The following is a 26138-nucleotide window of genomic DNA, read 5'->3' as shown; positions in this document are numbered from 1 at the left end:
CTACCCTTGATCCTAACATACTTTAACTATCGACCCATCTCTCTCCTCCCTTTTGCTTCCAAACTCCTTGAGCGTATTGTCTACAACCGCCTTACCACCTTTCTTTCCTCCCACTCTCTCCTTGACTCATTTCAATCTGGCTTCCGTTCTCTCCACTCCACTGAAACTGCCCTCACGAAAGTCAGCAATGACCTCCTTGCTGCCAAATCCAAGGGCCACTACTCTCTGCTCATTCTCCTTGACCTCTCTGCTGCATTTGACACTGTAGACCACCCTCTCCTCCTGCAAATCCTTTACTCTCTCGGTTTACATGGCACTGTCCTCTCCTGGCTTTCCTCCTACCTCTCTGATCGTTCCTTCTCTGTGTCCTCTCATGACTCCTCCCCCCCACTTCCACTAACAGTAGGAGTTCCCCAAGGTTCTGTTCTTGGACCTCTTCTTTTCTCTCCCTATATACATCCTCTTTAGGTGAACTCAAACTCCTTTGACCTCCAATATCTCTATGCTGATGATACTCAACTTTACCTTTCCACCCCTGAGCTCTCCCCCTCTCTCCTCACTCGTATCTCCAACTGTCTCTCTGCTGTCTCTTCATGGATGTCCCAGCGCTTTCTTAAACTTAACATGTCTAAGACTGAACTAATCATCTTCCCACCCTCTTCCACTACATCACCCCCCACAATTTAATTATCTATTGATGGCACAACTATCTCCTCTATCCCCAAAGTGCGCTGTCTTGGAGTTATCCTAGGCTCCTCCCTCTCCTTTAAACCACACATTCAGCACATCTCGCAGTCCTGCCGCTTCCACCTAAAAAATATCTCCAGGATTAGATCCTTCCTCACCCAGGATGCCACTAAAACCCTCATCCACTCACTGGTCATATCCAGATTGGACTACTGTAACCTTCTCCTAGCTGGCCTCCCAGTCTCTCACCTCTCTCCACTACAATCGGTCCTCAATGCTGCTGCTCGGCTCATCTTCCTCTCCAGACGTTCTACATCTGCTTCCCCTCTCCTTCAAGCCCTACACTGGCTCCCCTTCCCCTTCAGATGCCAATTCAAGGTTCTTACACTCACCTACAAAGCCCTCACCAAATCCTTTCCCGCACACATTTCTGACCTTCTCTCCCTTTACACTCCCACCCGCCCACTTCGCCCAACAAATGCATGCCAACTCTCTTGCCAACTGATTACTTCTTCCCACTTCCACATCCAAGATTTTGCCCGTGCTGCTCCCTACCTTTGGAACTCTCTCCCTCTCAGACTCTCCACCTCTCAACAAATCTTTAAACGGGCTCTCAAGACCCACTACTTCATCAAGGCCTTCCAGCACTCATCCTAACCCACCTCATGCTCTTTCCTCCCTATCTTCCCCTTCTGTGTCACGCCTGTCTCTCTGCCCCTCCCCTTTAGAATGTAAGCTAGAGGATCCCAAAGTCCGCCATTACAGTCCACGTTTTAGGGATTTCCACACTTGAGCATTTATGACTTAATTAGTACCTCAATCCATTTAATTTAACCATCTGGACTCAAGCTTGGATATCCCTAAAACATGGACTGTAATGCGGACTTTGGGAACCTCTGATGTAAACTCTCACGAGCAGGGACCTCTTCCCTCATGTGCTTCTTTTTACATTTTCTTCTACTCTTTACTCCCCATAAGGGCACCTAACACGTGACTGATAACTCCCGGCTGCTTATTGTGAGGGCTTTAATCGCTATTGTAGCCATGTATATAAGTAGTGTCCTTGTCCTGCACTATAATGTAGTGTAAGTTACTTGTCTCTTGTTCACTTATTAGTTCTATGTAAGGCGCTGCGGAACACTTGTGGCGCCATATAAAGAATAATAATATTATTAAATAATAAAGCCAATTGGAATTTCCACCATCCATAATCAAACTCCACAATCAGTGGTATTTTGAGTACAGCAAGAGTACATTCTGGTAGAGGAGATTCAAACTGAAATACAGTGTACGACCAACTTCACTTGAGTAATGTTTCCAATAACCCAACCCACGTCATCCGTATTTGAGGCAGTATTTCTAATGTTATCTGTTAAAGGAGAGTCAGAAGAAAAAAAGGGAAAGCTGCACGTGAAGCAATCTCCATGCGAGACACGTGGCGGTCTACTCACGCTCTTAGCCGTCTCAGTCAGCGGACACACACTGATGTTCAGCAGATTGCAAAACACAAAGTTTTCTTTGGTCCCTGTCAGACTGGAGAGAGCGTTGCTGATGACAACCTGCACAACAGCAGAGGTTAATTACATTACAAAAGGCAGGTAACCTTCAAAATAATAATTTTACATTTCACAGTCTGGTTCAGAGGTTCCCAAACTCCACCATTATAGTCCAGAATTAAAGGATACCCATGCAGAGCACAGGTGACTTAATTAGTATCTCAGTCAATTTGCTTTAACCACATGGGCTCAAGCATGGCAATCCCTAAAACCTGGACTGTAATGGCGGAGTTTAGGAACCTCATGTTCGGTTTATCCATAGCTGATACTTATACCCCCCTCTTTTGCAAGCAAATCATTCTCCTGGAATCACACGTGGTTGCTAGGATGAAAAAGAGTAAAGTGCTGCAGCCAAATTGGATGCAGTGTCCATTAGAGGGGATTCAGTGCATACTACAGCAGCAGACGCGTCTCCTACACACGGTGGCAGACATTTTCTAGGCCGAAGCAGGAATCAGCTAATCTTGTTTAACCAGAAACTAGCAACATCTCTAAGACATTGGGTACAAACCTGAAGCTGAATTTTTATAATCATTGGTTCAAAGTAGCTGCTTTTATACCACAGGTAAGACAAAATGGAGAATAATGTACAAAGAAAAATAAATAAAAAAAAACAAAACAAAAACAAAACAAAAAAACACAAAAACCTCACCAAACAGAAACTTAGGGCCAAAGCACAGCCATTACAGACATAGTACAACATAGGGGTTAAGGAACAGGTTCTGAGATTACGGAACAGGAGTGACTTTAGAGAGTTTGGCGCTAAATTTAAAGAGGCAATCAGTTATAAGGCTTGTTTTACCTTGTGACGGATCGCTTCTTTAAACTAAACTACAAACTCACCAAAATCATATCATTGCGTAATATTGGACGCTATTACATAACCCCCTTTATCTTAGCTGAATCCACTTCACATTCCGTATACTGTAACACAGTTTGGTTAGTATTAGAGGATAAGCGAGGTTACCTGGCATGCCTCCCAGCCTTTATAGAGGCGCAGGGTGTAGTCATCATTCACTTGCTGCTTAGCGGTCCCAGTGATTGCATCGTGGTGCTGCGCTACCCCCATCGCCCGCCCTGGAATTAGAATATTTATAACTTTTTTTTATTAAACATTTATTTATACAGCGCCAGCCTATTTTGTAGGTAGGTATTTTAGATAGTGTAGCCAGATTGCAGAGGCTCTTGATGGGTTATATGACCCAATCACACAGAAATGTTGGCCAAGGGTCAGGAGGATGTGCAAGTGTAGAACCAAAACATATGTAAAAGTTATGTATGGACTGTATAGAGGCGATGTAATTGGGTAAGATAGTTTAAGGAAATTGCGTGGAGGAGTTCTGGGATTTGATAAGCTTCCTGAAGAGATGAGTTTTCAGGGAACGCTTGAAGGTTTGGAGACTAGAGGAAAGACTTATTGTGCATGGGAAGGCATTCCACAAAACGGATGCAGTTCAAAAACAGTCCTATAACAGTGAATGGGAGCAGGTGATGGGTGTGGGTGATAGATGCAGATCTTGGGCGGAGAGGTCGTGTTGGGAGATATTTTGAGAGAAGGTAGGAGATTTATGTCGGTGTAGTGTCATTTATTGTAATAATCAATGCAGGAGATAAGGAGTGCGTGAATTAAGAGCTTCCTCTTTAGTCCTATCTGGGGATTCTGCGACTCTGGGTTAAGTGGGAAGGCTGAGCAGTAGGCACTAAATAATTAACTGTTGGAGCTGAAACTCCCCTCTTCCCCCTATAAACCCTCCCGCCTTCTCCAGCTCCTCCGTTTAATTAGTGCCTGCAGGAGAGCACGAAAATTTGGAGCTAGGGATTTTTATTCTTTCTAGTTTACATTCTCCAGAATCCCCTTATGGGAGCGGGTACTGGGGAAGCAGGCGTTAGGAAAGCACCAGCAGCCGACATCTGTCTCCCCCGCCATAACCCGCTCCTGGAAGAGGATCACCGCACCTGTGGGTGTTTAGGGCCCTAATCACTCCCTATAGAGTCCCTGGTTAGCGCCGAACTACACGCGGCTTTAAAATTATCAGCAGCGCTCACCAGTCGACGCCGCACCTCCACTGTTACCAAACCGGAGCCTGTTCCTGGTGCTACCTAAGGGTATTTCCAGGAGCGCAGCTTTATGCTGGCTCCCGGTCTGCTTAGTTTAATTCAGGTTCCGCTTTTATGGTGACCACCTTTTTGTTGATAGCACAGGGCAGCCGCCCCCCTTTAACTATGCACTGCCGGTCGCCACAGCCTACTGCAGTAGCCTGCAAAGCTGGAGGGGACAGCCACATGGTGACCAGAGCTGGCTTCTCAGAGGCAGACAGCCTTCAGAAACAGTGCGCCACAGGGACGGCCATAACAATCTTTGGAGACAACGCTGGGCGGCAGAGCAGTTAAGCCAAACTGGAGCCTGAACCGGAGTTCAGGGTTGCTAAAATGTCAACTGGCCGCACTTTTAATAAAATGTTAAATTGGTGCCAGTTTTGAATTTAAAGTTTGCACCATTTTTATTATGCCAGCTGCCATTGGAAAATCTGCCAAGGTACAGAAGTTGGTTACTACAACTTAAAAACTAATCTCTGTACCTGTGGGGTATATACTTGGCAAGAATGCTGTGATGTAATGGGCATTCTAGTCCTACTAGCCCACAGCAGCATGGATTGTGTAATGCAGGGGTAGGGAACCTTTTTTTCTGCCGAGGGCCACTTTGATATAAAACATTATTTGCGGGGCCGGTGTAGGCCATGCCCCCACGGTGTCACGTCACACAGGGGCGGGGGCTACAATCTACAGGCATTACAGCAATGCGGGTTTGATTCCCACCACGGCCCTGACTTTATGGAGGTTGTATAGTCTCCCTGTGCTTGCAATTTAACGTTCTGCTCTCAGACCGATACCAAGCTCTCTGACCGTAGAAGTATCCAGTATCTTCCACTGGTATGCTCACACCAACTAATTCACACTAATTGCTGCAGGCTGCATAAGCAGCGTATGCAAGACAAGCATTCTCAATAATAACTGAGCCCCCTCCTGGTGCCTCACATGGCTATACTGAGAGTTCCATTTCAAAGTAAACCGTGGCCCCCACTACTGTCTACAGTGCGTAGTGCTGGGCGGGAGGACCAGAGCCAATTGTAGCGCTCGTGCCTGTTGACAATAATCTAATTAGGATATAATCTAGTGTTGCGGCAGAATATACAATCTCAGTGTATGTTTGTAATATAAAGGCAAGAGGAAAAAAAAAAAAAAGAAGAGGCAAAATCAAATTAGCCTCGGGAGCAAGCATTTGCATGTGATCCAATATACAGATACCGCCAGTGATGGCTGAAGTTTTATGTGATATCCTTGCTTTCACTTGTCAAATAAATCAGCTGCGTAATATACCGGTGGCAGTGTGAATTAGCTCCGCATGAAGGATAGCCATAAAGCTTTGGACTGCAGAATACGCATACTATTGTAAGCAAAGGAATCACAATGATTAGTAACAGTATTATTTCTATTTGATAAAGTCTAACAGTCTGTTGTATCAATTTGTTGGAGGTGTTTTTATGGTTTTATTTTTCAACTCATGCTCTACTTCTTGTAGTTATACGGGATTTTTTTTATAGTGGTTAATAAATATTTATTGTCTTTATACATACATTCCATATTCATTTACATTCTGTTGGGATCATTATAATGATAGCGCGGAATTCTGTTTTTTTCCTGTTAGTTTCATTTAGCCCACATCCCTATTTCGATAGTTGACAGACTCAACCTACTTGTTGGACTGGGCTGTTGCCAGAAATCCCAGTCTCTGACCTTTATGTACCAGCTGGGCAGTGTCCACATTAAAATGTTCATTACTTATGGTACGTTTTCACTTCATACAAAGGATGTTTGGGTATACTATACGCTATAAAACTGTATGCAACATGTTCAGCTTATATGTACAGATTGCGTTACTATTGTTATATAATGGCGTTAGTATACTTTGCCTATAAATACACCGCCCTCATCTGATCACGGAAGCTAAGCAGGGTCAGGCCTGATTAGTAGCCTGGGACTAGCAATTGCTGGTCTTCTATTGTTTGGCAGGTGCGGGACTCCTCTGTATTATTTTGGGTTAAATACTCTGAGCTCAGGGCCACAAACGCTGATCCCTTGGGACGCAGCCAGACAGTGTTACGTTTCCACCTTTCGGGACTAATTTCAGTACTTTGGGGCAGTGAATTCTCTCGCATGCTCCCTGGAGTGGCATTTTCCCCTGTAGGAAGTGAGGTACCACTTTGAACCTTACCATTTTTTATTTTTTTTTAAGCAACACAGTATAGCACCTGGCGCCAAATATCCAATATATCGATCGCCTGCAGCTCCCAACTTTAGGAATTACTCAACCCTTAAAGAAAAGTATACAAAAACAGGAAAAATAGAAGCGCTAGAAAGCACTAGCTGCCCATGTATAAAATTAGTATATTTAAAAAAAAAAAAAAAAAAAAAAAAGGGGGATTAAACCCTCCACCCCCAAAAAAAAATAAAATAAATAAAATATAGAAAAGCAAAGCAAAATAAAAAAGCACTAGTTATCACTATTTTCCTTAATATATTCAAGATAAAAGAACACACAATAAAATAAGGCCTCTATACATACACTTATCAAAATACATATATAAAAAATGTTTTTGTGGTTTGTCCTATAAAATAACATATATTGAGTACAACATATCAAGCAGCCTTAAAAATATCCAAGCACAGGTGATGGTCTATAGCAGTGTTTCCCAACCTCGGTCCTCAAGGCACACTAACAGTCCAGGTTTTAGTGATATCCATGTCTGAGCACAGATGGCTACATCAAAATAACTGAGGTACTAATTAAGACACCTGTTCTCAAGTATGGCTATCCTTAAAATCTGGACTGTTAGTGTGCCTTGAGGACAGAGGTTAGGAACCCCTGGTCTATAGGATTAATAAAGCAGCATTAAAAAGGTGCATACACACACACAAATTAATTTGTTACCAACGATTTTATGAACGATTTTCTGTCAGATTTTTTAAAGTGTAATGAAAGATTTTTTTGGACTACAAACGATTTTTGCATATTCCCTTACTGAAAATCGTTCAGTTGACAAGTCTGACTGAACTACAAATGTGAACGCGCATGAACGATAATCGTTCGTTTGAAAAAATCGTTCACTTTCTGAGTCAAACGATATCGTTTAACGATAATCATTAAAAAAATCGTTGCGTGTGTATGCAGCTTTAGTCTCTAGTCACAATTGAGCAGTTTGTTAGTGAAACCTGCTAAAATGTTGGCAAATTAACTGTGCCAAGTACTTGTGTGTTATTTCATCCTGGCCAGGAAATTAGAAGTCATTTCACAAATAGGTTAATAATGTTAGTAAAAATAGATCTACCACTTCCTTTTTTCTGTGTGGTGGCAGCAGTCTCTGCTGTGTCCTTATTGTAGATCTCCCGGCTTCTTATACAGTCCTTTCAGATGTAACCATCCTTTGGGAGATCAGACTCCAAATACAGCAGAACTCATAGGGCGCAAATAAGAGTAGCCAGCTGGTGACGTACAGTGGCAATAACGTGTTTCCCCGCTTCCACTACCTATCAGCGGCTTCTGCCATTGCAGATCTCCATGTCTCCTACTTTCCAGATCGGTTAGAACTCTGGTCCGCGGCTCAGGATTGTGGGCGATTCCATTTTCTTTCATGCAGCTTTCCTACTTCCAATAGCAGTAATGTGGTCAGGGTGTCTGGGTCAGCTTGCGTTTTAGACATCTTTCTTGGCCGGCCCAAAATTGGTAACTAAAAGCATATGGCTCCATCAGGGGTTTGCTTCAGATTTCTCATGTTGTTTCAGGTTTACTCTTTCAGCCCCTCTAGGTTTTCCAAAACGGTTTTACATTTTGTGGGCCGTACTCCCGTGTACTTTCCCTAATTCAGTCACTCGACTGTTCTGTGGGGTCTAAGCTTGTAGTTTCAGAGTGTAGACTGTTAGCGTGCACCCCTGGTCACTTCCTTTTTCAGTTTATATGTAATGTGGGTATCTCTGGACTCAGTATCCGACTGTCGGGTCACGTTTCTGCCTTATTGACCCGGTTTCCGAAACGTTTGGCCTTATTTTGGACGTTCTACCTTTCTGCAGAGCGTGCCGCAGATCTGGACTCCCGTTTTACCGGTCCAATCTTGGGCTCTATGTTGCCCTTGGAGGGACTTAGGCAGCTCCTCCTGCGATGGCTTACTTGGACGGTAGCATTTAGGCAGGTCTTGGAATTGGCAACCCCATCTGCTAGTTTTTCTTTCCCGATTTTTAAACTTTGCCCATCGCTGTTTTCCAGTATTCCACTACTTGGATTTATCCGGGTTTTGCAAGTTGTGTGGCTCAGGCCCCTTTGCTTTGGTGGTTTTTGGTTCTTTCTGCCGCTCCTGGGTGGGGTGCATTATCTGGAGCCTGCTGGCTCACTTCTGCTATTACATACACTATGTGGGTCATACCTTGTTTGTATATGTGGTGTCCTCCTTTGGGTTTGTTAGATAACCGACTTGCTGGAGGAGGTGGGACTATTTATAAAAAGGGGGGGGGGGGGGGTCAGCTCTAATAGTTAACTATATAGTGCCTGCTCCTCAGTCTCCCCTATTAACCCCAACCCAGAGTTGCAGAATCCCCCCAGATGGATTGAGGGAATGGATTTTTCAATAAAGTACAAAAATCCTTTTTTTTGCGGTAATATACCAAAATAAATAACTTGCTGAAATGTACTGTAAGTCAACTGCAATTCCTGGCGCTATTAGTGCACGTGATATAAATACTCAAGACCTGCTGCAAGCAATTGCGGTCCAGTTAAGACCACAGAGATATACATCTCTATTAGAAACGGGTTTCGTCCCTTGAATAAGCCAGGACTCGTTGAAGTCAGCCTCCAGTCCAAGTTGTTTCCAGCCACTGTTCCGGCTCTTGCTACCACTGATCAAAACCTTTTGGGGAGCAGCCGGGGTAATAACATCCCAGCCGCCGAACACTGAGATTAGCAGCCGATCACAGATCATCCCAGCCGCTGCACGCTGAGATTAGCAGCCGATCACAGATCATCCCAGCCAGTGCACGCTGAGATTAGCAGCCGATCACAGATCATCCCAGCCGCTAAACGCTGAGAGCAGCGACCGTCACATGCTGCTACTCCAAACTGCCTTGATCTCCCTCCTCATCTCCGGCCGCAGACTTGAAACAAGGGAGCACCCGGTGAAACGGATCCTTGCGTGGCCACGCCAAGTAACGGACCGACAGCTATTGTACATTGGGGTACAGCGGGGCAGCTACGTCTTTGAGGTAACTATATTTTACAAGTGAATCACTGGGACACCAGTGTGCATGGATTACTCTCATATGGCAGTTTACTAAACAAACCAGCGAGCTTATAGATGCATATTCATATGAACTAATGACTGCGGGGTCTATTTACTAAGCAGTGTTAGGAGACAAGAGTGAACGGTGATAAGGTACCAGCCAATCAGCTCCTAACTGCCATGTCACAGGCTGTGTTTGAAAAATGACAGTTGGGAGCTGATTGGCTGGTACCTTATCACTCTGTCTCCTAACACTGCTTCGTAAATAGACCCCTGTGTATTTTCTTACGTGGCTTGGGTTCTAAATGTTGCAAAAGAAATGGTTGTTTCATTTTTTACTATTTCTGAGTTTACATTTGTTACTCTGTATGTGAAGTATTTACTTTTGAGTTGAGTTTTTTTTTCTTTTCTTCTTTAAGATGTGCTCATGCTTTTATTAAAATAAACCATGATTAGAGAGATATAAACAAGACTCATGTTTATTCATTAGAGAGCAGACTTACTGATTTTTATACTATATATTCCTATACAGAATATAAAAACTACTCAATACCTAGCGTAGTAATCACCATATGTATTTACTGTAATAAGATGTTACAGGGGTAATACACTCAGGAGCTGGGTTACTGTAATAAGATGTTACAGGGGTAATAAGACACTCAGGAGCTGGGTTACTGTAATAAGATGTTACAGGGGGGTAATAAGACACTCAGGAGCTGGGTTACTGTGCAGGAGGGGTGAGGATACTCACTGAGCACCAAGCTGCTGCTGGTCCCATACGGTCCATGAGTAGCCGCTGGCCCAGTCAGAGCCTCCAGCTGGTTGCAGACCTGATATTTATAGAAAGGACAATAAGGAGAGGATGTTGGTAAGTGGCAGCAGGATCACAGCCTGAGTAATGGGCAGTAACAGTTTATACCTCATTACAGCCCATTATGAAGACAATATAAACCGCGTATCACCTGCAGGAAGTTGTTACTGAGTCTCTCGTAGCGCTTGAAGGCCGGGCGGCTGGTGAAGTATCCCGTCCAGAACATGTGAGCACCGTCCGCGTACGGGAAAAAATCGTCCGTTTTCATTGGCCTGAGAGACAGAGAATCAGACTGATGATGACCACTAATAACACACACGCAGGACACATACACCTCACGTGTTCTATCCTCACCAGCGTAGCGGTGCCCTGTTCAGCGCATTCAGGTAACAACTCGGCGTAGAATAGATCACATTCACTTTGCTTCCATTTCTTTGCTGGGGAGAAGCAGAGAGAGAGAATCCATGTTACAGACCCTGCTTGCGCTCCCCCCCCCCCCCCCCCACTTTATCTCTCCCCAAGCTTTGATACATCTCCCCCATGGGTACAGTCACTTACTATAGGGGCTCAGAGCTGCTGCCTCACCTTAGCATTAACCAGATCAATGAGTTTGTCCATGTTCTTGTACCACGGGATGGCGTTCTCATATTGGAAGTCAGACCCCATTGTCATGACGATGTGATTGGAGCGATACTTCTGTGACTAAGATAGAGTTGTGACAGCAATAATCATTACACATACATTGTATATATACACACACACTTATATCCTCCCACTACTACACCATGACATCACGCCTACAGAAGATCTACATACACAGAGCATGTACACACCTCATTCCATATGTCTCCCACCTATACCTGTTTGTCTACGATCTTCAGGAAGGCATCAATGACAGCATCCACATTATAATCCTCCATCAGCGGATCATCCATAATTGGAGAATCTTTACAAGACTGATCCCAACAAAATCCCTCTGGTGGGTTGTATCCATTGGGAAGGACACCTGGGGACGAGCAGAGAGTTACCAGTGCACATAGGTTCCGTATTACCCAGTCACTTTTATACTAGTCACTTTCTGACATATTAAAGGACGACAGGGATCTCAGATAAACTATTATCTTATATATGTATAAGACCCAAAGAAAAGATACCATCTAGGTCATGGGGAACTAGACATCCCAGCATGCCACAGTTTTGCTGTTAGGTCATGCCAAAACTGTCCGGGCATGGGTAGTGCAACAGCTTGCCAGGCCCCTGTACTAGGTCATTAAGGTGGAGCCATCACCGACACCTGATGGAGACATTTTCTAGGTTAAAAACCATTAAACTTATACATGAACTATGAACCTCGTGCCTCAATGCAGACACTAATTCCTAAGTAATGTAAAAGACACTAACATCTTCTAGACAACTTTAAATAATGTTGTTGCATTACATGACAGCTTTGCTAATTAATCACATATTCCAGAGTCTAGTAAGGCAGAGCATCTACTGACGGACCAGTGAAAAGATCAGCGGTTGGGGGCACTAGGTCATCGCTTCCCCTCCAGATCATCTCCATCTGTTTTGTCTCCTCCCGATTTTCCTTATCTTGATAATCCAGCCGACCAAAGAACAGCCCTTCGTAGCCCATCTGCCAGACATGGAGGATATTACAGGGACATTAGCAGGGCGGATTTTTCCTTCTATCGTGAATATAAATGCAGTTCGCTAAAGCATAAAACCGAACTAGACACTACCCCACTGGCATGCTTGGTACAGGCAATCACAGTGCGTAGGCAACAAGTAAACTTTAAAATCAGTATTAAGTATATTATTGTTACAATGAATTCCCCATTTAAGTGCTTATATATTAACCTAAGAGACAGGAAACATTTTATTTAATGTCTGAATTCTAGCCAATACTGAATAGAGGCAGAAATGGGCAGCGATGGAAAGTTGAACAGTGGAGGAAATGAAAGAGCCATTTGGGGGGGGGGGGGGGGGGGGGGTTTCTGCAAACTTTAATATAACTAGTTCTCTTTCTGGATAGTTTGTATTGTAATTCGATCCAAACAAAGGATACATAAGGTGAGCTTCAGCCCAACATAGAATGAGGAACTACTTGAAAGTGTGGGACGTCCTGCACAATATGGTGACACTAACATACAGTGACTTCCCTACAAAGAGGAAGCACGTTATAAGAATGCTGGGCCGTAGAGCTTACACTCTTGGATGCCGTCGCTCACCTGGGCAAACAGTGAAGCTTGTTCCCGGGAGTGCCCAAAGGGATCAATGTGCCAGGCCACCCGGGGTCTGCCACACTCCCCAAACGTGGACTGTAGGAACTGCAAGCCCAGGGTCATCTGATCAATTATTGGACTGTAATGTGTGGCGGCTTCGTCGTTCATAGACCAACCGCCATTGATGAACTCCAAGCGACCTGAGAGACAGATGGATATGGTTGGTGTATTAAATATGTAGTGTGACCCAATGGCAGGTGGGACCTTACTGCTCACCTTCCTGGACCAGTTGAGTTACGTCTCTCTGTACAGATGGCTTCTGATGCTTCCACCAGAGCCAGAAAAACGCACTCTCCACGTAAATAAAGCGCCTCCTGGGGTCCGCGAGCAGCTGTGCGATGACCGAATCCAGGATGTACTGCACCCCTGCATGCTGAATGATATTACGGCCTGGAAGACACATTATCCATACAACAAATCAGATACTGTCAGAACATGAGCACTGAGGGTTAATATGCTTGTGTTCTGGGGTAGACAAGATAGCAAGCTGTACTGTGTTTCCTGTACGAGATAAGAATCTGAGAGAGACTTCTTGTGCTTCTTGCAATAAAGTGTGACGTTGCTTTACAGAGACGATAAAGTCAGAAGTGCAGGGATTTCTGCTGACATTACTACAGTAATCTGACCTCTCACTTCAGAAGTGTGGTCACTTGCTCCCATACATAAGGACCTTCCAGTGCACTTTCCCTCACCTCCATAGTAATACTGATCCACAGTCTTCAGCCAGCCCACATCATTGTGAGTATGAGGAATGAGATGCACGTTCAGAAAGCCATCAGGAGCTGGTGGACAGGTCTACAGGACAAGAACGTCTTATATAATTATTGATCTTTGCTCCACAGCCACACACACACACACACACACACACATTACACTCTCCTCTGGTCACTCAATATCACTCAATATCTTCATCATCTCTTCACATTGCCTAACACCAGACCACGCCAACCTCATCTCCTGCCACTGCATGGTCTCATCTCACCACCTAGCACCAGACAACGCCAACCTCATCTCATCCTCTGCCACACACTAGCCCCTAAGCCCCTCTCTTTCTCCCACACTGGCCCCTGAGCCCCTCCATTCCACCCATGCACACACTGGCCCCCAAGACCCTCTATTCCTCCCACACATATGGCCCATGAGACCCTCTATCCCCCACAGATACACATACTGACCCCTGAACCCTCCTACTCCCTCCCCACACACACATTGGCCCCCCAAGCTCTTTTATGCCCATCCACAGACATACACAACTGCCCCTTAGCCCCTCTGCAGTTATACACATTGGCCCCTCTACCCCCTCCCCACACATACACACACTGGCCCCTGAGGCCCTCTACCCCCTACCCACACAGGCCCCTGAGGCCCTCTACCCCCTCCCCACACATACACACACTGACCACTGAGACCCTCTATCCCCTCCCCACACTGGCCCCTGAGACCCTCTATCTCCTCCCCACACATACACACACTGACCCCTGAGACCCTCTATCCCCTCCCCACACATACACACACTGGCCCCTGAGACCCTCTATCCCCTCCCCACACATACACACACTGGCCCCTGAGACCCTCTATCCCCTCCCCACACATACACACACTGGCCCCTGAGACCCTCTATCCCCTCCCCACACATACACACACTGGCCCCTGAGACCCTCTATCCCCTCCCCACACATACACACACTGGCCCCTGAGACCCTCTATCCCCTCCCCACACATACACACACTGGCCCCTGAGACCCTCTATCCCCTCCCCACACATACTGGCCCCTGAGACCCTCTATCCCCTCCCCACACATACACACACTGGCCCCTGAGACCCTCTATCCCCTCCCCACACATACACACACTGGCCCCTGAGACCCTTTATCCCCTCTCCTCACATACACACACTGGCCTCTGAGACCCTTTATCCCCTCCCCACACATACTGGCCCCTGAGACCCTCTACCTGACTAGCCCCTGAGACTCTCTTTACCCAACACAATGGCCCCTGCACCCAACATCTCCCCAATATTCCCCTCACTCAAGGGGCCACTGTGTCCCTCAGACCTCATGACTCCGTAACACCTCCCCACCCAAGCTCCTTTCTACCCGGGAAGTAAAATTAAACGAGCGCTTCCTCTATCCACAGGGACCCCCCGAACGTTCACCTGGTCTCCGCAGCCCGAACTCCGGCGCACACATCCCCCCAGCAGCAGCAGTGACAGCGGCAAGAGGAGCGCACAGCGGCCGTAGCTCCCCATCATCACCATCCCGCCTGTCAGCCACTAGCGGAGACCCGACCGCCGATACCGGGAGCAGCGGCAGCAGCAGGGGATTTACACCGGGTCATGTGATCTGTCATCCCCCCCAAGCCACGCCCCCCGCTGCCACTCACCGGCCAATGGCAGCGCTCTGCCGCCGATCACGTGATGGAGCTGCTGATCAGGCTGATAAACGCGGCCGCCGTTACAGTACACAGCGGCCAGTAAGGGGAGGGGGGGATGATGAGACCCCAGCACAGGGGGTTAAAGCACCAAGGGATTATGAAGCACAGGCATTATGGGGCCCCAGCACAGCGGGATAATGAGGTACAGGGGGGGGGGGTGATGAGACCCCAGCACAGGGGGATGATGACTCAGAGGGGTGTGATGAGACCCCAGCACAGGGGGATAATGAGGCACAAGGGGATCATGAGATCCAGGGCTGGTGGTAGGGTGTTCCGCGCTCCCTCTGCAAACTATAAATTTGCGCCCTCCCACCCATATTCTATAAAGGTACCCTGAAGAGGTGTGGTCTCACAAGTAAAGGGCTTGACAACACATAAGGACCCCCAATTCAAATGACGCCACACAGTAGCTCAATCCAATTCACATTACAACGCACGTAGTGCCAGATTCACATCACAGTAGTGTCCCTTATTCACGTTACGCTACACAGTAGTGCCCCTTATACACGTGCCACAATGGTAGTGCCCCTTATACACATAATGCCACAGTAGTAGAGTCCCTTATACACGTAATGTCACAGTAGTAGAGTCCCTTATACACGTAATGCCACAGTAGTAGTGCCCCTTATACACGTAATGCCACAGTAGTAGTGGTCCTTATACACGTAATGCCACAGTAGTAGTGGCCCTTATACACGTAATGCCACAGTAGTAGTGCCCCTTATACACGTAATGCCACAGTAGTAGTGCCCCTTATACACGTAATGCCACAGTAGTAGAGCCCCTTATACACGTAATGCCACAGTAGTAGTGCCCCTTATACACGTAATGCCACCGTAGTAGAGTCCCTTATACACGTAATGCCACCGTAGTAGTGCCCCTTATACACGTAATGCCACAGTAGTAGTGCCCCTAGTACACGTAATGCCACCGTAGTAGTGCCCCTAGTACACGTAATGCCACCGTAGTAGTGCCCCTTGTACACGTAATGCCACCGTAGTAGAGCCCCTTGTACACGTAATGCCACAGTAGTAGAGCCCCTTGTACACGTAATGCCACAGCAGTAGTGCCCCTTGTACACGTAATGCCACAGCAGTAGAGCCCCTTGTACACGTAATGCCACAGCAGTAGAGCCCCTTGTACACGTAATGCCACAGCAGTAGTGCCCCTTGTACACGTAATGCCACAGCAGTAGTGCCCCTTGTACACGTAATGCCACAGCAGTAGAGCCCCTTGTACACGTAATGCCACAGCAGTAGAGCCCCTTGTACACGTAATGCCACAGCAGTAGAGCCCCTTGTACACGTAATGCCACAGTAGTAGTGCCCCTTGTACACGTAATGCCACAGTAGTAGAGCCCCTTGTACACGTAATGCCACAGTAGTAGTGCCCCTTGTACACGTAATGCCACAGTAGTAGTGCCCCTTGTACACGTAATGCCACAGTAGTAGAGCCCCTTGTACACGTAATGCCACAGTAGTGCCCCTTATACACATAATGCCACAGTAGTAGAGTCCCTTATACACGTAATGCCACAGTAGTAGTGCCCCTTATACACGTAATGCCACAGTAGTAGTGCCCCTTATACACGTAATGCCACCGTAGTAGAGCCCCTTGTACACGTAATGCCACCGTAGTAGTGCCCCTTGTACACGTAATGCCACCGTAGTGCCCCTTGTACACGTAATGCCACCGTAGAGCCCCTTGTACACGTAATGCCACAGTAGTAGAGCCCCTTGTACACGTAATGCCACAGTAGTAGTGCCACTTGTACACGTAATGCCACAGTAGTAGTGCCCCTTGTACACGTAATGCCACAGTAGTAGAGCCCCTTGTACACGTAATGCCACAGTAGTAGAGCCCCTTGTACACGTAATGCCACAGTAGAGCCCCTTGTACACGTAATGCCACAGTAGTAGAGCCCCTTGTACACGTAATGCCACAGTAGTAGTGCCCCTTGTACACGTAATGCCACAGTAGTAGTGCCCCTTATACACGTAATGCCACAGTAGTAGAGCCCCTTATACACGTAATGCCACAGTAGTAGTGCCCCTTATACACATAATGCCACAGTAGTAGAGCCCCTTATACACGTAATGCCACAGTAGTAGTGCCCCTTATACACGTAATGCCACAGTAGTAGTGCTACTTATACACAATGCCACAGTAGTAGTGCCCCTTATACACGTAACGCCACAGTAGTAGTGCCCCTTATACACGTAACGCCACAGTAGTGCCCCTTATACACGTAATGCCACAGTAGTAGAGCCCCTTATACGCATACCACAGTAGTACTGATAGGAAACCAGACCCCCAGCTGCACCCAAATAATTGTAGAGGGCTCAGATGTCAATGGGGCTTAATCCTAGGGCAGAATTTAAGCAAAGCATGTGACACGCTTTCAGTCATGTGATCTAATTCTATTACCGCATTGCAGCCTTTACTACCTTTTACCAGCTCTCATCTTAACTTTCTGCTACATATTCCTTCCTCCCTGCCTACCCCATCTGTGTCACACCTGTTTGTCTGTCCTTCCCCTTTAGAATGTAAGGTATTATGAGCAGGGCCCTCTACCCTCTTGTGCTTCTCCTAACTCTACTTTCATCTACTTCTTACTCCCCACAAGGGCACCTAACACTTGGTTGCTTTGCTCTGTTGCCTATCTGGGTGTTATGGTCACGAATATAGCAATGTATATTATCCTCCTGTATTGTAAGTCAACCTATGTACTGCGGAACACTTGTGCAGGGCTGTCTTAACAGCAGTGTGGGCCCTGGGCAAAGCAATGCACTGGGGCCCCTACCCACCCATTCACAGGAATGGTCGCTCGTCACCGGGGGTTGGTGTTGGTGGGGAGGTTTGAGAGTGCTTTTGAAAATTAAAATTTACCAACTGGCCGCAGCTGCAGGGGGACAGGTTGGTGGGCCCCTTGAAGCTGCGGGCCCTTGGGCAACTGCCCAACAAGTCCAATGGAAGAGATGGCGCTGCACTTGTGGCGCCATATAAACAAATAATATTAATTTACATGTTTGTTGTCCATGGTGTCTAGATTACCAAATAAAAATACTTAGAATACATGTGTCAAAACAATACAGGAGGATAATTAGGTAACATTGGTAATAAAAATGAGGGAGCAGGGTGTTTGGTGGTCAGTCTAATAGAGTTTTACTGGGGCTCATAGACCTCAACTTACACCCCTAGGGATCTTCTTCCATTATCAGTAACATAGGGTACAAATCGGTAATTTGGGGGGAGGGGGGGGGGGGGAAGGAGGGGAGAATAGCCTGGTGGGATGGCTGCTTCCTACAGTAACACAAACACCAGGAACATTTGTATCAGTAACACATACAAAATATATAACATAACATAATATATAACATTTTGGGGGGAGAGGGGGGGGGAAGGAGGGGAGAATAGCCTGGTGGGATGGCTGCTTCCTACAGTAACACAAACACCAGGAACATTTGTATCAGTAACACATACAAAATATATAACATAACATAATATATAACATAAGGACAGCTGCATTATTATTCCATTTACCAACATGGCAGAACCATTTAGCATTTTACAGCAAATAAAGTAGCATTTTTAATAAAGTGACTGTCAGATAATACATTGAAGTGACCACCATATAATGCTGGGAATATCCCAGTGACCACCATATAATGCTGGGAACATCCCAGTGAACACATTATAATGCTGGGAATATCCCAGTGACCACCGTATAATGCAGGGAACATTGCAGTGACCGCCAGATAATGCATAGAGTGTAACAGTAACCGCCAGATAATGTATAGAGCGTAAGTGACCACCAGATAATGCATAGAGCGTAACAGTGACCGCCAGATAATGCAGAGCGTAACAGTGACCGCCAGATAATGCATAGAGCATAAGTGACCGCCAGATAATGCATAGAGCGTAAGTGGCCGCCAGATAATGCATAGAGCGTAACAGTGACCACCAAATAATGAATAGTGCCCCTTATATAATGCCCCCAGTAGTAGTCTCCCCTATGCAGTTATATAATGCCCCCAGTAGTGGTCCCCCCCCTATGCAGTGTCCCCAGTAGTGGTCCCCCCTACATATATGGGGGAGACTGAGGGTAGTTTTACTATCCATTGGCTGATTTGGCTAATGGATTTCATGGGGGCAACAGTAATAGCCAGACTGGTTTGCCATTAATTACTATTGACCTTTGAAATCAATCGGTCAAAGCCGCCAATCATCAGCCATCATTGTAAACCCAATGTTAGTAAACCAACCTCTTAGAGTTGGGTTATGTCCTAGCTGCCAGTATTTTTTCCCTACATGAAAAGCAGCCAATTCATTCCCTGCATGCAAAAAATAAAATATGCACCCCTTGCATGGCAACATGGTTTGGTCCAGGAGCAAATTGCTCCTATTTTTGCTTACTCCTAACTCTGAATCAGGCCCTTTATGTGTCAGCCCCATCCAATACCTCTATGTGTTAGTACATCTGAAGTGTCAGCGAGAGGTGTGATTTCATAAATCAGGCCAGGATTGGGGCTCTGTAGGTGCTGGCATGGTCTCAGCTATAGACTTTACTGAACTCTTCTGGTCTCGTCCACACATTATGCCCCCCCCGAACTTGCTCTGATTTACTGTTATCCCAGCTGATCCTTCGCCAGTTCAAGGCCCTTCCGTGCACGCAGCGGACAAGCGCAACCACCGATTTCCCGTCAGCTCAAGAGCAGCCGTTACATTTGCAGTAATAAGTATGGGCCCGTTCAGAAACAGATATTACATTTACACAAATGATTGCTTGGTCACTGAGAAGGGGAGAGATGTGGGGTTTTTATTTAAAAAAAATAATTATTCTTCAATATTATTTCTAAATTGCAGCTGCTTTTCCATCTGGCCACGGATGTCTGCCCACTACATTATGCTAATGCCGTAACCTGTGCAAAAGCATGTGGAAGCCTATCCTGCCCACTCTTCTTGTGTCCACAGCCATCATCATTGGGACTTGCACGAGCCCTATGCTGGGTGCAAGAGTTCCGTCTGAAACAGGCGCCCCATCTGCGTCCGCACATTGTGAATGAGTGTTGTGTACAGGCAGCAGCGTCCCCTAGTTACAAAACCTGCCCAACAATAGAAGCAGAAGTCACATAAATGTCCCTGTGACATTTACCACTTACCGGGTACTTCTGCTAATACAATAAGTTATCAGTGAGATAACATAGCACCATGCAGAAATTTGAAGCGAGATAAAATGTACTTTCAGGGTGCGGAAATGGACAGCGCTCATGGCTTTAAATGTAGCAGCTGAACGTGACTGACACCAGAGAACAATAGCATGCCCCATGCTACTCAGCAAATGTACATTTGTTGTCAAACATCTGACATTCAAACCATAGAAAGCTTTTCATATACATTTGTGAGTGCCAGCAGTAGCTATACAGATATCCCCAAGTATTGGAGCAATGTGTCCTGCCGCCTAGTACAAGGGAACAGTAGGACCCTCAAAACCCCCCCTCATTATAAGAACACTCCAAACACAACATAAAAAGCACCAGTCTTTATTAATAATGGTCAGTCCTATGAGGCATGGAGGAAGAGGGGCGAGATTGTTGGATGTCCGACACAATCTGCTGAGCTGGGAAAAGACCGGGGTCACCACGGCGGAGACATGGGCTGCGGGTTCTGTAGGTAGGACATGACCACAGCAGAAATTGATAACCTACAAAAAATAAATAAAAAAATACAAATATTAAATGTTTCTCGATTAAAATGATTTTCCTGGGGGAAGGATTAGACATCAATTACAGATTATTCCCCCCCTCCCCAAAATTCCATCACCAGCCAAGAGACTAATACACTTGAGGGACATAATCACTGCAGCTCACATGGAGCCAAAGCCAGGATTGTGCAACTTTCCTGCTGACTATGTACCTCACATCACCAGCTAGTGTGTGTGTGTAACAGTCCTCTATATGAAAGTGAGCTACTGACACTACTAAGGCAGCACCTAATATTCATGTTTGATTAATATTCATGAGGTACTGGTTCCTAATGATTGGATAGGCTAAATCAACAAACACTTGATCTCGCACACAAAATCTTTGCAGTCTCAAACTATATTTATGACAAAACAGCCCATCCTAGAGATTGAACAGGCTGCATCTTCTTGGATATTGGTTCTGGCTACAATATGCACAGTGACCCAGCTCGCCTCATCGACAATCAGTGGTTCCCTGTTTCAGTAGCCACTGGCTGTCCCCATTCTCTCCAGCATCACCGCCTCCCTCTACTGGCCTCTCCCAGTAACAGCGCTCCAGAGTCCTCGTCTCACACTGGCACTCACATGAAACTGCTCATCATCTGTTTGGTATCTTCTGAGCTGCGAGAATTTGCAAAGCTGATGAAGGAGCAATATACAGCAATCCAGGCGCACCATTTCAGCTGGAAGACACAGGAAAAATAAATCTCATTATTCCCAGTGAAGGACACGGCAGCCAGCCCGTCACAGTAGATTGCCGATACCAGGGGGCAGCAAGTCTCACTAAGCTGTACTGCAAGTATACCTGCAATGTGAACAATCTCAAGTTCTGGTAAAGGATGGAAACTTTTGCATATTATGTAAGGCAGAAAGCAACATCTGTGACAAGCCTTGAACTCATCTATGAAAGCTACATAGGCCATCTGCTTTCTCATTAGCAGAACATGCCCTGATATGGTTTCCTATTGCATAGAGCGCTTCAAAAATATTTTGTCCAGGCCAATTTGCTTATTCTTGTATCCCTTTGTGGAAGGAGCGATTTACAAAAAAAACCCCCAAAAAACAGTGCATTAGAATTAATCTTATATATGCAACATGATAAATGTAATATTAAGCTTACATCTGTAACAAAAGACTAATATCTGGAGATGATCGATAGATCTATAATCGATCTATAGAATCGCATACTTCGTACTACTGCCATCTACTGTCTAAAATGTGTAAAGGAATGGGGATGGTGTTCAGACTCTCTCTGGTGGAAGATGATCCGTAGTGCTGCAGTCTCCTTAATGTGAGGAGTGTCTTCACTGCGATGAGCGATTAAATCCAGAGCAGAAATACCAAGGAGAGCCAGACATTATTGGTGTCACTGTCGTACTTCTCATTAATCTGACACTCTTAGAAAGGGCAATGGATTGGTTGTGTAGATACAATGTACATACCCAAGAGTGCTTCTGAAAATAACCAAATCTGCTTGGACAGGTGCGATACATTTTGTTGACATTAGTCATGTCGAAAAAACATCTCTGGTGGTCTAGTGGCGACTTACCTGGTACGGCGGCTCCTGTAGCGCCTTCCGGGTCCGGAGGTGACGTCAGGATGACTTCCAGCTAATCCTGAACCCTAACATCTAACCCTCCAATATAGTCTAACCCTAACCCTCCCTCTAGTGCCTAAAGGCCCCATATATCTGCGATGTATTAGGCCAATACCCAGATCCCCCGACGCCAGGGTCAGGGCATCAGTTAAAGCCAACATGTTGGATTTCATTGATTTGCGGATTCTGCTCATATTTTGGTTGCGCATGGCAAATCTGGGATTTTTAACATGAAGAATTTCACCAATTCCCTGATGGATCGGTAATCATCTACGGCCGTTGAGCGGCATTTCCGACCAGCGGATCGGCTGTTCCAGTCCAATCGGGGGTCAGAAGATGTATGGGGCCCTTAACCTTTACACTCACCTTTGGGCATCTTCCTCTCCCATAGCCTAACCCTAATCCTCACTTCCTGTAACATAACCCTAAACTTCCCCCTAGTGCCTAACCTTTCCCTCCTGTAGTGTAAATCTAACCCTAATTCTCCCCTCCCATAGCCTTACCCTAACCCTCTCTATAGTGCCTAACCCTCCCCGCCTGTAGCATAACCCTAATCCTCGCCTGCCCCTAGTGCCTAAACCTCTCCTCCTGTAGCAAAACCCTAACCCTCCCCCTAGTGCCCATACACACACATATATATACACACATACACACACTCGAGGAGGTTTGCCTGAATAGCTAGGTAGCCACAGTAGAAGGCCCTAACACATCCTTCAGCTGCACAGAAAAACACCAAGTAACATATGTACACCACGGTATAATGTAAGCATTAAGCAATGCATTACACATGGTGGGACACATACTGGCCTCACCTTTAGCATCAGGCCGCACATACTGAATATCATACCCAACAGGTTCATGTAATCCGGGGTTGGGTCATCCAGAGTTGGGGAGCTCTCGGAGGTGGGCACTTTGTACCTGTGGATTTACGGAGATGTTGAATTTAGTACTGGCAAGAATCCCAAACATAACAGGTGTACAGTTATATCGGGGTGGGGTGGGGGGGGGGCACGGTAAAGACAACGAAGGCACAGGAAAAAGATGGTGTAACCAGACTCTCTGCACCTATTTCCTGTGCAGGAAGTATAAATGTCCCTTATTGTATATGGGAAAAAGTTATAAGCACCAACAGCCTGGTGTGAGCGAAAGAGAGACGGAAACAGATAATCCAGAATAAATCAGATCCATCAGTGAATCATGAAGGACAGATCTGGAACAGTGTAGGAAGTTGTTCCGTACACAGAGAATGAATCACTGGAGCCTTGAAATTTGCATAGTTTTCCCAAACTGCATCTAGAATAGCCAAGCTGGCCTTCACAACCGTATGTAATCCCTATTCCTAGGGTCAGGACGGAGGGACGTGGGCTCACAGAGGGCGACATGTACATTGTGACATTTCCTTACACGTCAGCTCGGTTTACATCACTTACTAAATGGATAATAAATCTCCACATCCCCCATCGCTGACTTTGCCAGAAAATCAGCATTACACTACAAGCTAGGCCTTTACCTGTATTACCCGCACCTATTTCACATCTATCACATAGAATTAACTTATGCCTCCTGTGTCATCGTCCCCAGTCACCCACTAGGGACCAGATTTCAGATGCTCCCCAGTCACGGTTAGAAAAAAAAAAAAAAACACCCCTCTTTTCCAACCATGGTTAAAAAGCATTAAAACATGGTTGATCAAGGTTTCTAATACATAGCAATGTTTCACAGTATTAATATAATAAGCAGGATTACTTTTTTTTTTTCCATAAAAAAAAACTAAAAAAAATACAACTTTGTTTCCAACCCTGTCCCTGGCTATACTGACAATGGCAGGAGGAGACACCAGTCAGGGAAAGATGACTGGGAGATTTAAACTCAGTCCAATTCCTAAACCCAGGCAACGTGCTTGCCTAATGCTGGGTAAACACTGACAGATATATTGGCCGATTAATTGATCGGCCAATATATCAATATACCTGCTGCACCTTGGCCAGTGTGTACCAGCGATATGTCTGAACGACTTCGTTCACAGACATAACGCATTGGCTGCGCAGCCGATGGACAGCTATGTTGGCGCACCGCCTGTACACACACACAGCAGCAGCCGCGGGGAGGTGGCTGGACATGCCCCCCACCCGCTGGGACACGCCCCGGCCGGGACTCGCTGCAGCATGCAGATGATGGTTGTTCAGTGTGTATGTACGGCCATCATCTGTAGATATATCGCTTAGGTGTGTGCTCACCTTAAGACAAATCGAGCCTGCCGGAGAAAACATGACCAGTCGCTCTTATCCAGGCTATCAGCGTTAGGTGTTCTTAGGGATGGGAACCACCAACCCAACTCTCCCCCACAGTCCTCCCTCTTCATCTGATCAATTGCCTACCTCTCCACCAACAAACTTTACTCCCTATCTACGCCACCCCCTGCCCTTCCAACATAGAGAGCTACCTCTACGGAGGCCTACCTCTCGCCATCTCCAACTAGGGCTACCTCCACGGAGGCCTACCTCTCGCCATCTCCAACTAGGGCTACCTCCACGGAGGCCTACCTCTCGCCATCTCCAACTAGGGCTACCTCTACGGAGGCCTACCTCTCGCCAACTCCATTTAGGGATACCTCTCAACAGGCCTACCTCTCACCATCTCCATTTAGGGATACCTCTCAAAAGGCCTACCTCTCACCATCTCCAACTAGGGTTACCTCTCCACATATGACAACATTATATAGGCTGTTAATAAGTAAAACAAGAGCTATGGTAAGAACTTACCTTTGTTATCTCTGTTTCTACGAAGTCCATAGGGTCCACAGGGTTGACCTTGGGGTATAGCTGGATCTGGATCCATGGGCACCACGCAGTTAAAGCTTTGCTGCTCCCAGGATGCACTTGGGTCCGTCCTCCTCTATACCCCGCCCCGGTCACAGGCACCTCAGTTGGTAAGCAGCCAAGGCCGGAGGAGGAGACTAAACAGAGAGAAGGAAGACTGGAACACACAAGAAACCATACTCACAGAAATGGGAGATGGAAAACCGGTGACCAGCCACACAGCCCAATTGAAGCCAGGTGCGTCAGGGCGGGCGCCCTGTGGACCCTATGGACTTCGTAGAAACAGAGATAACAAAGGTAAGTTCTTACCATATCTCTTGTTTTCTACTTCAGGGTCCATAGGGGGTCCACAGGGTTGACCTTGGGGATGTCCCAAAGCAGTTCAACTAAGGGCGGGGACGCTCCTGTGCTGAAAGGAGTACCCGGCGCCCGAAGGATGCATCCTGAGAGGCGAAGGTGTCAAACGCATAGAACCTCAAAAACGTTTGAATTGAAGACCAAGTGGCCGCCTTACACAGCTGAACAGCGGAGGCGGCACGTCTAGCAGCCCAAGAGGGACCCACAGAACGAGTGGAATGAGCCTTAACAGAGGCTGGCACAGGTAAACCTTCCCGTGCATAAGCCTCACAAATAACGGAACGAAGCCAACGGGGTAACGTTTGCTTGTTGGCAGGCCAACCCCTCTTGTGAAAACCGAAGAGGACAAACAAAGAATCCGACTTCCTAACCGAAGCAGTCCGATCCACATAGATTCTAAGTGCCCGGACTACATCTAAGGAAGCCTCACCAGCTGAAAGATCAGGCGAAACGAAGCCAAACGAAGCTGGCACAACAAGTTCCTGATTAATGTGGAACTTCGAGACCACTTTGGGCAAAAACTCA

The 26138-nt window shown here is 46.4% G+C and overlaps 2 protein-coding genes across 2 annotated transcripts in view; both read right to left on the bottom strand.

Annotated features, from left to right (window-relative positions):
• MAN2B1 (mannosidase alpha class 2B member 1) overlaps positions 1–15021 on the bottom strand; it is a 29663-nt gene extending 14642 nt beyond the window's left edge. The window contains exons 1-12 of the mRNA XM_088473940.1: positions 14820–15021; positions 13357–13459; positions 12881–13054; positions 12611–12804; positions 11883–12015; positions 11240–11385; positions 10965–11081; positions 10734–10816; positions 10531–10651; positions 10320–10398; positions 3211–3320; positions 2139–2246 (exon numbers count right to left, since the gene is read on the bottom strand). Of these exons, the coding sequence (XP_088330066.1) occupies positions 2139–2246; positions 3211–3320; positions 10320–10398; positions 10531–10651; positions 10734–10816; positions 10965–11081; positions 11240–11385; positions 11883–12015; positions 12611–12804; positions 12881–13054; positions 13357–13459; positions 14820–14921 (1470 nt within the window). The 5' untranslated portion in view covers positions 14922–15021. The remainder of the gene's footprint in view (positions 1–2138; positions 2247–3210; positions 3321–10319; positions 10399–10530; positions 10652–10733; positions 10817–10964; positions 11082–11239; positions 11386–11882; positions 12016–12610; positions 12805–12880; positions 13055–13356; positions 13460–14819) is intronic.
• A 5603-nt stretch (positions 15022–20624) lies between these two features.
• Positions 20625–26138, bottom strand: part of WDR83OS (WD repeat domain 83 opposite strand) — a 12152-nt gene continuing 6638 nt past the window's right edge. The window contains exons 2-4 of the mRNA XM_088473939.1: positions 23250–23355; positions 21426–21523; positions 20625–20801 (exon numbers count right to left, since the gene is read on the bottom strand). Of these exons, the coding sequence (XP_088330065.1) occupies positions 20735–20801; positions 21426–21523; positions 23250–23355 (271 nt within the window). The 3' untranslated portion in view covers positions 20625–20734. The remainder of the gene's footprint in view (positions 20802–21425; positions 21524–23249; positions 23356–26138) is intronic.

The sequence above is a fragment of the Taudactylus pleione genome, unplaced genomic scaffold, assembly GCF_031769625.1.
Source record: "Taudactylus pleione unplaced genomic scaffold, aTauple2 ptg000145l, whole genome shotgun sequence".
Taxonomy (NCBI): Eukaryota; Metazoa; Chordata; class Amphibia; order Anura; family Myobatrachidae; genus Taudactylus; species Taudactylus pleione.
The sequence above is the reverse complement of the archived record's forward strand: the minus strand, read 5'-3'. Positions and strand labels throughout refer to the sequence as shown.